At 32.5% G+C, this 13,934-nt stretch overlaps 1 protein-coding gene across 5 annotated transcripts in view; it reads right to left on the bottom strand.

Moving 5' to 3' along the window:
• Positions 1-1,484: 1,484 nt before the first annotated feature.
• Positions 1,485-13,934, bottom strand: part of LOC143247760 (medium-chain acyl-CoA ligase ACSF2, mitochondrial-like) — a 33,260-nt gene continuing 20,810 nt past the window's right edge. For 4 of the 5 annotated variants that reach the window (XM_076496198.1, XM_076496200.1, XM_076496202.1 and 1 more), the window contains 2 exons: positions 6,895-7,005; positions 5,418-5,667 (listed from right to left, as the gene is read on the bottom strand). In XM_076496198.1, coding sequence (XP_076352313.1) covers positions 5,542-5,667; positions 6,895-7,005 — 237 coding nt within the window. In that variant the 3' untranslated portion in view covers positions 5,418-5,541. Of the gene's footprint in view, positions 2,164-5,417; positions 5,668-6,894; positions 7,006-13,934 lie in introns of those variants that run through there. The other variant, XM_076496199.1, reaches the window with a different exon arrangement.

Raw genomic sequence — 13,934 nt, 5'->3', positions numbered from 1 at the left:
GGGTGATACTTATATTCTACTACATTATATTATAATACACACACACGCAGGTATAGTACTTGTTCTCCAATTATTATATCATAATACAAAAGAATGATACTTATATTCTACTACATTATATTATAATACACACACACGCAGTATAGTACTTGTTCTCCAATTATTATATCATAATACAAAAGAATGATACTTATATTCTACTACATTATATTATAATACACACACACGCAGTATAGTACTTGTTCTCCAATTATTATATCATAATACAAAAGAATGATACTTATATTCTACTACATTATATTATAATACACACACACGCAGTATAGTACTTGTTCTCCAATTATTATATCATAATACAAAAGAATGATACTTATATTCTACTACATTATATTATAATACACACACACGCAGTATAGTACTTGTTCTCCAATTATTATATCATAATACAAAAGAATGATACTTATATTCTACTACATTATATTATGATACACACACACGCAGTATAGTACTTGTTCTTCAATTATTATATCATAATACAAAAGAATGATACTTATATTCTACTACATTATATTATAATACACACACACGCAGTATAGTACTTGTTCTCCAATTATTATATCATAATACAAAAGAATGATACTTATATTCTACTACATTATATTATAATACACACACACAGTATAGTACTTGTTCTCCAATTATTATATCATAATACAAAAGAATGATACTTATATTCTACTACATTATATTATAATACACACACACACAGTATAGTACTTGTTCTCCAATTATTATATCATAATACAAAAGAATAGGATGATACTTATATTCTACTACATTATATTATAATACACACACACGCAGTATAGTACTTGTTCTCCAATTATTATATCATAATACAAAAGAATGATACTTATATTCTACTACATTATATTATAATACACACACACGCAGTATAGTACTTGTTCTCCAATTATTATATCATAATACAAAAAGAATGATACTTATATTCTACTACATTATATTATAATACACACACACGCAGTATAGTACTTGTTCTCCAATTATTATATCATAATACAAAAGAATGATACTTATATTCTACTACATTATATTATAATACACACACACGCAGTATAGTACTTGTTCTCCAATTATTATATCATAATACAAAAGAATGATACTTATATTCTACTACATTATATTATAATACACACACACGCAGTATAGTACTTGTTCTCCAATTATTATATCATAATACAAAAGAATAGGGTGATACTTATATTCTACTACATTATATTATAATACACACACACGCAGTATAGTACTTGTTCTCCAATTATTATATCATAATACAAAAGAATGATACTTATATTCTACTACATTATATTATAATACACACACACGCAGTATAGTACTTGTTCTCCAATTATTATATCATAATACAAAAGAATGATACTTATATTCTACTACATTATATTATAATACAGGGTGTCCAAAATATGTATGCATACTCTGAATGATTATAAATGCAACGTTTATTAACATATAACTAGGTTTTATAATCGAAGTTTAAGAAGACAAGTGTAGAATCATCCGAGTTATCGCAGGTATTCTGATCCAGATAACGGTGCAAACTTCACTTCATTTTGTATTGGGTGCACTTTGATTCGCTGCTGCTCTCAGCTCATTGACTGTTGTAGCTTTGTGCTATAAACCTTATCTTTGACGTGTCCCCATGAAAAGAGTCCAAAGGTACGAGGTCTGGTGAACATGGGGGAAATCTTCTTTGGAAACTGTGCATCCTTTGCAGATTTCACAGGTCACAAAATTCAACTCTCCGGTCAGGATCGTCTTCATTGAGGGTATGGAATAATGCCGGAATAAAACTTTCCCAATGAACGTGCGATGGATTTTGGAATTCCTGTCTCACGGGCTGTTTGCCTAACTGATATTCTTGGAAAACGGTCGACACATTCAAATAGTTCTGCTTCTCGTGTGGGACTGGTGGACAACCGCGATCTTCAGAATGCCCTTTATGGACGAATTGAACAGTTCCATTTCACTTCAGCTACATTCTCACACTTCCAGTAGAACTTAACGATGAATTTCCTTTTCACAAAGCTTAGTCTTGCTTCTACCATTACTTGAAATCAGACGCACCTTTAAAAAAAGAAAGTTTGAGTGAGTTATAATCGTTCAAAGTGTGTATACATTTTTCTGGGACACCGTGTATACACATACAGTGTGGTTGTTATACCACAGTACATTATATCATGATATATATACATACAAAGTCTGATACATACATTCCAGTACGTTAACTATTATTCCCCATACACAGTGTGGTACTTATACTCCATAATATTATATCATAATACACTTACACTATATGGCAGTCATACGATATAAAATCATATAATAATACAGATACACAGCATGACAGTTATACTCCAGTACATTACATCATAATACACATACACAGTATGATAGTAATATTCTAGTACATTACATCATAATACATATACACAGTATATTAATAATACTCTAGTGTATTACATGTTATATATTAATACACATACACAGCATGATAATTATATTCTAGTATATATTATCATAATACTTATACTCTAATACATCACATTTTAATACAAAGAATAGTAAAATACTTATACTCTAGAACATTATATCATAATACACAAGAAAAGTATGATACTAATGATCTCGTACATCATAATACACATGCTCAGTATAAAACTTATACTCTAGTACTTTATATATTAATACACTTACACTGTATGATAGTTTAAGTTTCTAGGTCATGATAGAATGATGACTTGCAATCCAATATCTAAATTATAAAATTTAAAATGTAACTTACAACGTTATTCTACGTTTAAAACATGTCTCAAATATATCGTCATGACAGATGAAGATGTAAATTATTTCTATATATTGATAATACAATATGACACAGAGATATTGCTGTGATGGATGAAGATGGCTACATCAGTATTGTTGGTACATTTAAAGACATGATCAACAGAGGAGGAGAAAGCATCTATCCTCAGGAAGTGGAAGAGTTCCTCCTCAGTCATCCAGATGTCGCTGAAGCTCAGATGAGGTTTCTCAGAAAGACTTGTACTCTTCAAATTTTAGAGACCAGCATGACTAGATGATTGAAGTTATCGACTCGTAATCCGCGATTCGAATCGCTTTCGCCCCAAACATTCTGCTCCTTTCAGCCGTGAGGAAGTTTTAATGTGACGGTTATCAGACACTTTGTTTGTAAAAAGAGTAGCCAAAGAGTTAGCAGTGATTGGTGATGACTAGCTGCCTTCCCTCTAGTATTACACTTTTTAAATATGACGGCCTTAAACTTTTAATGTATTTGAAGCATTAAAACTAGTAAGCCTAATAATAGTACTAAAAAGTAAAGTTAACAATAATTTGTATTATACATTCATAACTAAGTGACTACGTACTGTTATTTTCACGTAGTCAGTGCCCTGGAGATTTGTCTATAACATTTGATATTATTATCATTGATATTGTGTTTTGTGATATTGATACCTTTGTGATATTTTGGCTATTCATAAGTGTTAGGTGAATAATATTAAAGTCAGAATGTTGAATTGTGGAAAAAGCTTAAGTGTTGCAGTAACGTTATTGTTAAATTTGTTACTTGTAGGATTAGTTTCAATGTTATATGTACCATGCTGTTGAACGTGGTACGTTGATCTGACAGTACACAAAATATTTATTTTGATATTTTTATTATAGGTTGTTGAACCTGTTCCTGACCAACGAATGGTAGAAGAAACTTGTGCTGGGTGAAACTAAAAGGTGGATATTTTGTAATATGCTGATACGTGAGGGGGTATCAGTGTTGTATATTACATACCTGAGGGTAATGGTGTCCAGCAACTAGAATCAGAGGGTGTGTTGCTAGGGTGTCTCAACATGTCATCATTGTATAAGATAACATTAAAACACTTTGGTCGTTTTTGGACATTATTTCATATGAAACTTTAGTTAGAGTACATTTCTTGAATACTAACACAGTACATGTATGAATCTAATATAATGCCTTTTATGGATATTACATTACCTATTTATTTAAGTAAAACCACAAACTAAATGAAATATTTATTATAAAAATTTCAATGTACCTAAACTATTAATATAAATAACATGGTTTATAAAAAACCAGATCAGCTTCCATACAACTTCTGAACACAATGTCCATATTACTATTTGTTCACTTCAATCACTAAGTGATATTTCATGTACGTTATAAACGACATAGTGTTATCAACATTACTGTATAGTACAACAATCAGTAAAAGGTTAAAACAGTGTCTGTCAGAAAATATAACTTATAATATATTTCAATATGAATGATAATTTGACTGTTATCGATTCAGTTCTACATTTAATATGTACTTAAACTAAAAACCTGCATCATCATGTGAAATGTATGAGATTTACAACTTTATTTACACAACAACAAATATTATATATATTCATATGTGTGTGTGTATTAAAATGGTAACATGGTTAGTTGTTTATATGTGGTGTTGATAAGTTGAGTCACAACTCCGGACATATAATTTTTAATATACAGTCTAACGTTCAGTGAAACTTGTGTTACTTTTCAAATATAAATAGATTCATCCTGTCACCACTAGTAATGAAACTGATGTAGTTCTACTGATATAAGTAAGAGTAAAGAACCACTTGGTGAATGTATTTATGTCGTATTTTATATTTATTTACAAATCTAATTTCTATGTTTCTTTACCACACTAATATTTATTTTACCCCGTCATGGCCAAGTTGGTTATGACGTTCGACTCGCAATCTGAAACACGCAGGTTCCAATATCCGTCGCACCAAACATGCTCGCCCTTTCAGCCGTGAGGGCGTTATAGCATGACGGTCAATCCCACGATTCGTTGATGAAAGAATAGTTCAAGTGTTGGCGGTGGGTGGTGATGGCTAGTCGCCAATCCTCTCGTCCTTTCACTAATAATTAAGTACGGCTAGCGCAGATAGACCCTTGAGTAGCTTTGCGCGAAATCAAAAAAATACACAATATTTATTTTTATTTAGATCGAATATTTTCTCTGTTTCACATCTTGGACACGAGCCTCCTGATTATTATGTTGCCCATAACAATTTATGCCGGTCAGTACTCTACTACAGAATTGAATGCATTGTTGTTTTCATTAGCTAAGACTTATGTTGATAAACACGATGAATTGTGTTTACTGTACGTCTTGTAGCCCCCTATACTTCTCTCTAAATGAATATTTATTACAAAGAAGTTTTTATATTTTCTGAAGAACTATATTTAACAGATTTAAATAAAAATAATTTACTGATTTCTTATTTAGAAATGACCCACTGAAAGAAACACGTTAACACTTGTTTATTACTCATATCTGTATAATAGAAAGAGTACACACAGAATATTATGGTTAACATTACAAAGGTTTATGGCATGATAAATTTCACAATAATACACTTACAACCTGGTCATTTCATACACTCAAGTTTTTCTCTCATTGTTTCTTTTATTTTATATTTCATTATCTTTCCTGTCGACGTTTTTGGAAAGTCTTCAACCAACACGATGTACCGAGGAATCTTAAAGTTGCTGATCTGAAAGAAGAAAAAAATTAATTATTTAACAGATATACTTGTAAGGTTGTTAAAAATAGAGGACAAAAGTCATGACGAAACAATATAAGTCAAACAATAAAAGTATATTATGAGAAAATACAAATCAAACGGGACAGTTCGTTACGAAAGAATATCAGATAAGTAGAAACGTTTCTAGACAATACTTAGTATGTTTACTGTAGCTCAGAATAAGACATATGTGAGAAGATCATTTAATGTACATATCTTTAGGTACATATTCCCAATATATTTAGGTTTTCAATGTATTATTCTGTTTGTACATAATCTAAATGTTATTTCCCTTAATGAACGTTTTACATGGTGATCTATTTATGCAAGTACAACCTCGATCTATCCCAGTTGCCAATTTCTGTGTGGTTGTTTTATAATAACATATTACAGATGTTACATACTATACAAGAGTGTATAAAAGTAAGTGTAAGAAAACAACAACTGTTGACATTAGAACTTTATGTGAAAATTATTTTTTAAAATTAAACTCAATGTTTGCCGAAAGTACAGCCCTTTCTTGGATATAAAGTAACAAAATAACTCACTCCACATCCTTTACTGATTTAGCATTGTGAAGTAATCTATCACATGGGGGAGATCCCCACACTTCCTTTAACAAGCTACATAGGCATTTAGTCTTCTTGTCGCACACCTGGTGGTTCTAGTTATATTTTAGTGGTAACAAACAAAGTTACTAAAAGGTCACCTTCCCCTTCTGTGTTGTAGTGGTTAAGAAACATTATAGAGGTGACAGCTAACTGATGCCGAAGTATCAAGTGTAGATAACTCCTTATCAGTGTAGTACTAGGACTATCACCATGAGCCACATCCTGGGATTATTGTAAACAAACCTTGACGAGCATCATCCAAGTCGCACGAGAATCAGAAACGTTAGTAACCACAATGTAATCCATTTTTAGACCAGTAAAATCTCACCTAACCCACCTAACAAACACGAAGCAACTGATGGTGTCATGGTCTATATTATTATCTGTCCATACTCAGTTGATGTGATGTTTTCACTGTACCCATGTGGCGTGCTGTTAACGACGTATTCACCTGATGTCATATGAACACCGTGTTTAGCTGGTGTTATATTAGCACTTTACCTAACTGATGACATGTTAACATAAACTCAACTAAAGTGATTGCAAAATCCGAATTCAACTGGTGTTATATAAACACAATACTTACTTTTCCATGGCAATATTCCCGAAGTTCCGTTTCTGTTACCGTTGATCCACCTTTTAGTTTCACCCAAGCACAAACTTCTTCTCCCATTCGTTGGTCTGGAACTCCAACAACCTAAAATAAATATTATGTATACAGTTAGGTTTACCATAATTTCCAAGCCTCAAACCGGGACAGTTTTCAATTTTTATTATAGGTACCGACACTGAAGTGCTTTCATATTCTTACTCCCTTTGAACTTTAATGTTGCCACAAAAAATGAATACTGATAGTTTATATTCCTAACATTTATTTATACTCAGCAAGACAAGAAACATCAAAATTTTTCACTGAACACTTTTTGTGACTATTCATATTCTTTAATTTGGATGAACTTTATTCAAAAGATCTTTATTAGTTTTTATTTTTACAAGGACCTCACTGAAACTCAAGTCAGTATTGAGTTTACAATGCAACGGTCCTTTTATTGTTGATTCATTCATTAGACATCCTTCTTGAGACCAAATGCTATTCATCACTGAAAGTACTATTTCAACAGGGGCTGAAGTGTGTGGTAAACGAAACGTGTACTCCATAACTTGTCTGAGATTAGGTACAGTAATACTTTAATCTTTGAATCGGTTGAAAAGTTCTATCCAATTTTCTTCACAACCTATTTCGTTTGCTTTCCACTCGTCACATTTTGATGACCAAATTGACTTACCAAGAAGAACTTCATCAAACAGATCATCAATATTGATTGCAGCATTTCCAAATGTTTCATTAATTTTTTCAGCAGCTGCTTCTATGTTAGACCACAAGAAAACACTGTTTTTCATCTAAACAATGTATTTCCAACCGCCAAACTGTTTTCCAACATCTCAATATAAGACAGACAGCATCATAAAAACAGGTAAATTTTTTTCTAACCAAGTCTACCTGGCATCCTCCCTCTTCATCTAGCACACTGAGTATGTTTCCTTCCTAATCATCAAGTCTACCTGGCATCCTCCCTCTTCATCTAGCACACTGAGTATGTTTCCTTCCTAATCATCAAGTCTACCTGGCATCCTCCCTCTTCATCTAGCACACTGAGTATGTTTCCTTCCTAATCATCAAGTCTACCTGGCATCCTCCTCTTCATCCAGCACACTGAGTATGTTTCTTCCTAATCATCAAGTCTACCTGGCATCCTCCCTCTTCATCTAGCACACTGAGTATGTTTCCTTCCTAATCATCAAGTCTACCTGGCATCCTCCCTCTTCATCCAGCACACTGAGTATGTTTCCTTCCTAATCATCAAGTCTACCTGGCATCCTCCCTCTTCATCTAGCACACTGAGTATGTTTCCTTCCTAATCATCAAGTCAACCTGGCATCCTCCCTCTTCATCTAGCACACTGAGTATGTTTCCTTCCTAATCATCAAGTCTACCTGGCACCCTCCCTCTTCATCTAGCACACTGAGTATGTTTCCTTCCTAATCATCAAGTCTACCTGGCATCCTCCCTCTCCATCTAGCACACTGAGTTGTTTTTTTGCATCATTCATGTTGGTTTCCAACTTTTTAGTTCTGCAACAATATAACTTGAGTTACTTTCTCCATGGCTAAAACAACTTTGTTGAACAAGACTAGTTGTCCATGATGACACCATAGATACATTTCTCCACATTTACTCTCTAAAAGTCATTTTATCAACAATGTGAACTATTCTTGTGAACTTAAATAAGACTTCAGTCCTTCATAAGTCTGGAGAATTTTCTCAACAGCTGGTAACAAAGACGTATTTCCAATGGCGTATTTTCATATTGGAGAACCTTCTTGTACTCAATTTCTACAAACTCACAGAATTCTTTTAGGTGTGTAACACGTACAATGTAAATATAGAAATACTTGTAAATTTTGACCACCAAGCTTTCCACTTGAATAGAAAGGACATCAACTGCAGTTTGGAGACAGTTATGTACAATATGAACACCACAACCAACATCCACAATAAACTTCAATCGACTACATACATTGTTTTCGCCTTTTCCCTCTACACCTTCAAAATTTGTATTGTATTTGTCACTACAATAACCAACATTTGTTCTGATAAATCATGTTTTTTTACAGTGGACACATCGAGCAATTCGCCAAATTTCTGATGTCACTCCAGAAACCGACTGAAAGTCTAAAAGTTTCACTTTCACTCTTTCCTCTGGCAAATCATGGTGCAAATCATATAGTACCATGATAAGTACGATTTTGGCATCTTTTTTATTTGAAGCATCTGCTGTAAGTGAAATGAATTGAGCCTCTACTAAGTCTCTCTTCAATTCCTCTGCTGCTAAAGGAACAAATGCATTTAAAATAATAGCCTCATTCTTCGTTCTGAAAGAGCTGAGCTTTGGTTCAAATAACTTTGCTATCAGGTTGGAAAAGCAATCATCTGTTTTAAAGCTTATGTTATGGATCGCACTGTCATAAGAAAAGGTTGCTTGTTTTTGCAGCTATTAACAAGTCACTTTCTTCAAGCTCAAGTTTTTTTGAAGAACACATCAACTTTTAAACTTAGAGCAGCTACTGAAAGACCATCTGCATGTTTAGCACTTTTTAAGTGGTGTTTTATGTCTGCATAAATGTGAATGGAACAGAGAACTCAGATGAACATTGCAAAGAGGTCACCATGTGAATGGAACAGAGAACTCAGATGAACATTGCAAAGTGGTCACCATGTGAATGGAACAAAGAACTCAGATGAACATTGCAAAGTGGTCATCATGTGAATGGAACAGAGAACTCAGATGAACATTGCAAAGTGGTCACTATGTGAATGGAACAAAGAACTAAGATGAACATTGCAAACATTTCACTCTGTCTTCCTTGCCACATATTTTTGTAATTCACTGTTGAATGTGCACTTTCTATTACCAGCTTTGGACACTATGACTAGGATTAACTTCTAAAATAAAAGAACGAAAATCATTCATCATGTACCTATGACTAATATAATAAATACTGTAATAAATAAAGAAATCACAAACACATGCTCAAAGAAAGCTTTCCATATGCTGCCTCTTGTGTAGCTGCTATTACGCACGTACCGCTAATAGCAGCCCACTGAGGAATCATTATACTTGTACACTGCGGAATCATTATACTTGTAAACTGAGGAATCATTATACTTGTAAACTGAGGAATCATTATACTTGTAAACTGATGAATCACTACACTTGTACACTGATAAATCACTATACTTGTACACTGATGAATCATTATACTTCTACACTGAGGAATCTTTATACTTGTACACTGAGGAATCTTTATACTTGTAAACTGAGGAATCATTATACTTGTACACTGAGGAATCATTATACTTGTAAACTGAGGAATCATTATACTTGTACACTGAGGAATCATTATACTTGTACACTGAGGAATCATTATACTTGTACACTGATGAATCACTATACTTGTACACTAATGAATCACTATACTTGTACACTGATGAATCACTATACTTGTACACTGCGGAATCATTATACTTGTAAACTGAGGAATCATTATACTTGTAAACTGAGGAATCATTATACTTGTAAACTGAGGAATCATTATACTTGTAAACTGATGAATTACTACACTTGTACACTGATAAATCACTACACTTGTACACTGATGAATCATTATACTTCTACACTGAGGAATCTTTATACTTGTACACTGAGGAATCTTTATACTTGTAAACTGAGGAATCATTATACTTGTACACTGAGGAATCATTATACTTGTAAACTGAGGAATCATTATACTTGTACACTGAGGAATCATTATACTTGTACACTGAGGAATCATTATACTTGTACACTGATGAATCACTATACTTGTACACTGATGAATCACTATACTTGTACACTGATGAATCACTATATTTGTACACTGATGAATCACTACACTTGTACACTGATGAATCACTACACTTGTACACTGATGAATCACTACACTTGTACACTGATGAATCACTACACTTGTACACTGAGGAATCATTACACTTGTACACTGATGAATCATTACACTTGTAAACTGATGAATAATTGTACTTGTACACTGATGAATCATTCTACTTGTACACTGATGAATCATTCTACTTGTACACTGAGGAATCATTATACTTGTACACTGAGGAATCATTATACTTGTACACTGATGAATCATTATACTTGTACACTGATGAATCATTATACTTGTAAAATGGTGAATCATTATACTTGTAAACTGGTGAATCATTATGCTTGTACACTGATGAATCATTATACTTGTACACTGATGAATCACTATACTTGTACACTGATGAATCACTATACTTGTACACTGATGAATCATTATACTTGTACACTGATGAATCACTGTACTTGTACACTGATGAATCACTATACTTGTACACTGATGAATCATTGTACTTGTACACTGATGAATCATTGTACTTGTACACTGATGAATCAGTATACTTGTAAACTGATGAATCACTATACTTGTACACTGATGAATCATTGTACTTGTACACTGAGGAATCATTGTACTTGTACACTGATGAATCATTACACTTGTACACTGATGAATCATTACACTTGTACACTGATGAATCATTATATTTGTACACTGAGAAATCATTATACTTGTAAACTGATGAATAATTGTACTTGTACACTGATGAATCATTATACTTGTACACTGAGGAATCATTATACTTGTACACTGAGGAATCATTATACTTGTACACTGATGAATAATTATACTTCTACACTGATGAATCATTATACTTGTAAAATGGTGAATCATTATACTTGTAAACTGGTGAATCATTATGCTTGTACACTGATGAATCATTATACTTGTACACTGATGAATCATTATACTTGTAAACTGATGAATCATTATACTTGTAAACTGGTGAATCATTATGCTTGTACACTGATGAATCATTATACTTGTACACTGATGAATCATTGTACTTGTACACTGAGAAATCATTGTACTTGTACACTGAGGAATCATTGTACTTGTACACTGATGAATCATTACACTTGTACACTGATGAATCATTACACTTGTACACTGATGAATCATTATATTTGTACACTGAGAAATCATTATACTTGTAAACTGAGAAATCATTATACTTGTAAACTGATGAATAATTGTACTTGTACACTGATGAATCATTATACTTGTACACTGAGGAATCATTATACTTGTACACTGAGGAATCATTATACTTGTACACTGATGAATCATTATACTTGTACACTGATGAATCATTATACTTGTAAAATGGTGAATCATTATACTTGTAAACTGGTGAATCATTATGCTTGTACACTGATGAATCATTATGCTTGTACACTGATGAATCATTATACTTGTAAACTGATGAATCATTATACTTGTAAACTGGTGAATCATTATGCTTGTACACTGATGAATCATTATACTTGTACACTGATGAATCATTATACTTGTAAACTGATGAATCATTATACTTGTACACTGATGAATCACTATACTTGTACACTGATGAATCACTGTACTTGTACACTGATGAATCACTGTACTTGTACACTGATGAATCATTATACTTGTACACTGATGAATCATTGTACTTGTAAACTGATGAATCACTATACTTGTACACTGATGAATCATTGTACTTGTACACTGAGGAATCATTGTACTTGTACACTGATGAATCACTATACTTGTACACTGATGAATCACTATACTTGTACACTGATGAATCATTGTACTTGTACACTGAGGAATCATTACACTTGTACACTGATGAATCACTATACTTGTACACTGATGAATCATTATACTTGTACACTGATGAATTATTATACTTGTAAACTGATGAATCATTATACTTGTACACTAAGGAATTATCATACTTGTAAACTGCTGAATCATTGTACTTGTAAACTGATGAATCACTATACTTGTACACTGATGAATCATTGTACTTGTACACTGAAAAATCATTGTACTTGTACACTGAAAAATCATTGTACTTGTACACTGAAAAATCAATATACTTGTACACTGAAAAATCAATATACTTGTAAACTGGTGAATCATTATACTTGTACACTGAGGAATCATTATACTTGTACACTGAGGAATCATTGTACTTGTACACTGATGAATCATTATACTTGTAAACTGATGAATCACTATACTTGTACACTGATGAATCACTATACTTGTAAACTGATGAATTATTATACTTGTACACTGATGAATCATTGTACTTGTACACTGATGAATCATTGTACTTGTACACTGATGAATCACTATACTTGTACACTGATGAATCACTATACTCGTAAACTGGTGAATCATTATACTTGTACACTGAGGAATCATTATACTTGTAAACTGATGAATCATTATACTTGTACATTGATGAATCACTATACTTGTACACTGATGAATCATTATACTTGTAAACTGGTGAATCATTATACTTGTACACTGAGGAATCATTGTACTTGTACACTAGGGAATCATTGTACTTGTACACTGATGAATCACTTTACTTGTACACTGATGAATCACTATACTTGTAAACTGATGAATTATTATACTTGTACACTGATGAATCATTGTACTTGTACACTGAGGAATCATTGTACTTGTACACTGAGGAATCACTATACTTGTACACTGATGAATCATTGTACTTGTACACTGATGAATCACTATACCTGTACACTGATTAATCACTACACTTGTACACTGATGAATCACTACACTTGTACACTGATGAATCATTACACTTGTACACTGATGAATCATTACACTTGTACACTGATGAATCATTACACTTGTACACTGATGAATCATTATACTTGTACACTGAGGAATCATTATACTTGTAAACTGATGAATCATTATACTTGTACACTGATGAATCATTATACTTGTACACTGATGAATAATTATACTTGTACACTGATGAATCATTATACTTGTAAACTGGTGAATCATTATACTTGTAAACTGGTGAATCATTATACTTGTACACTG

The sequence above is a fragment of the Tachypleus tridentatus genome, chromosome 3 (assembly GCF_004210375.1).
Source record: "Tachypleus tridentatus isolate NWPU-2018 chromosome 3, ASM421037v1, whole genome shotgun sequence".
NCBI lineage: Eukaryota > Metazoa > Arthropoda > Merostomata > Xiphosura > Limulidae > Tachypleus > Tachypleus tridentatus.
Note: the sequence above shows the minus strand (reverse complement) of the source record. Positions and strands in the feature narration are given on the sequence as shown.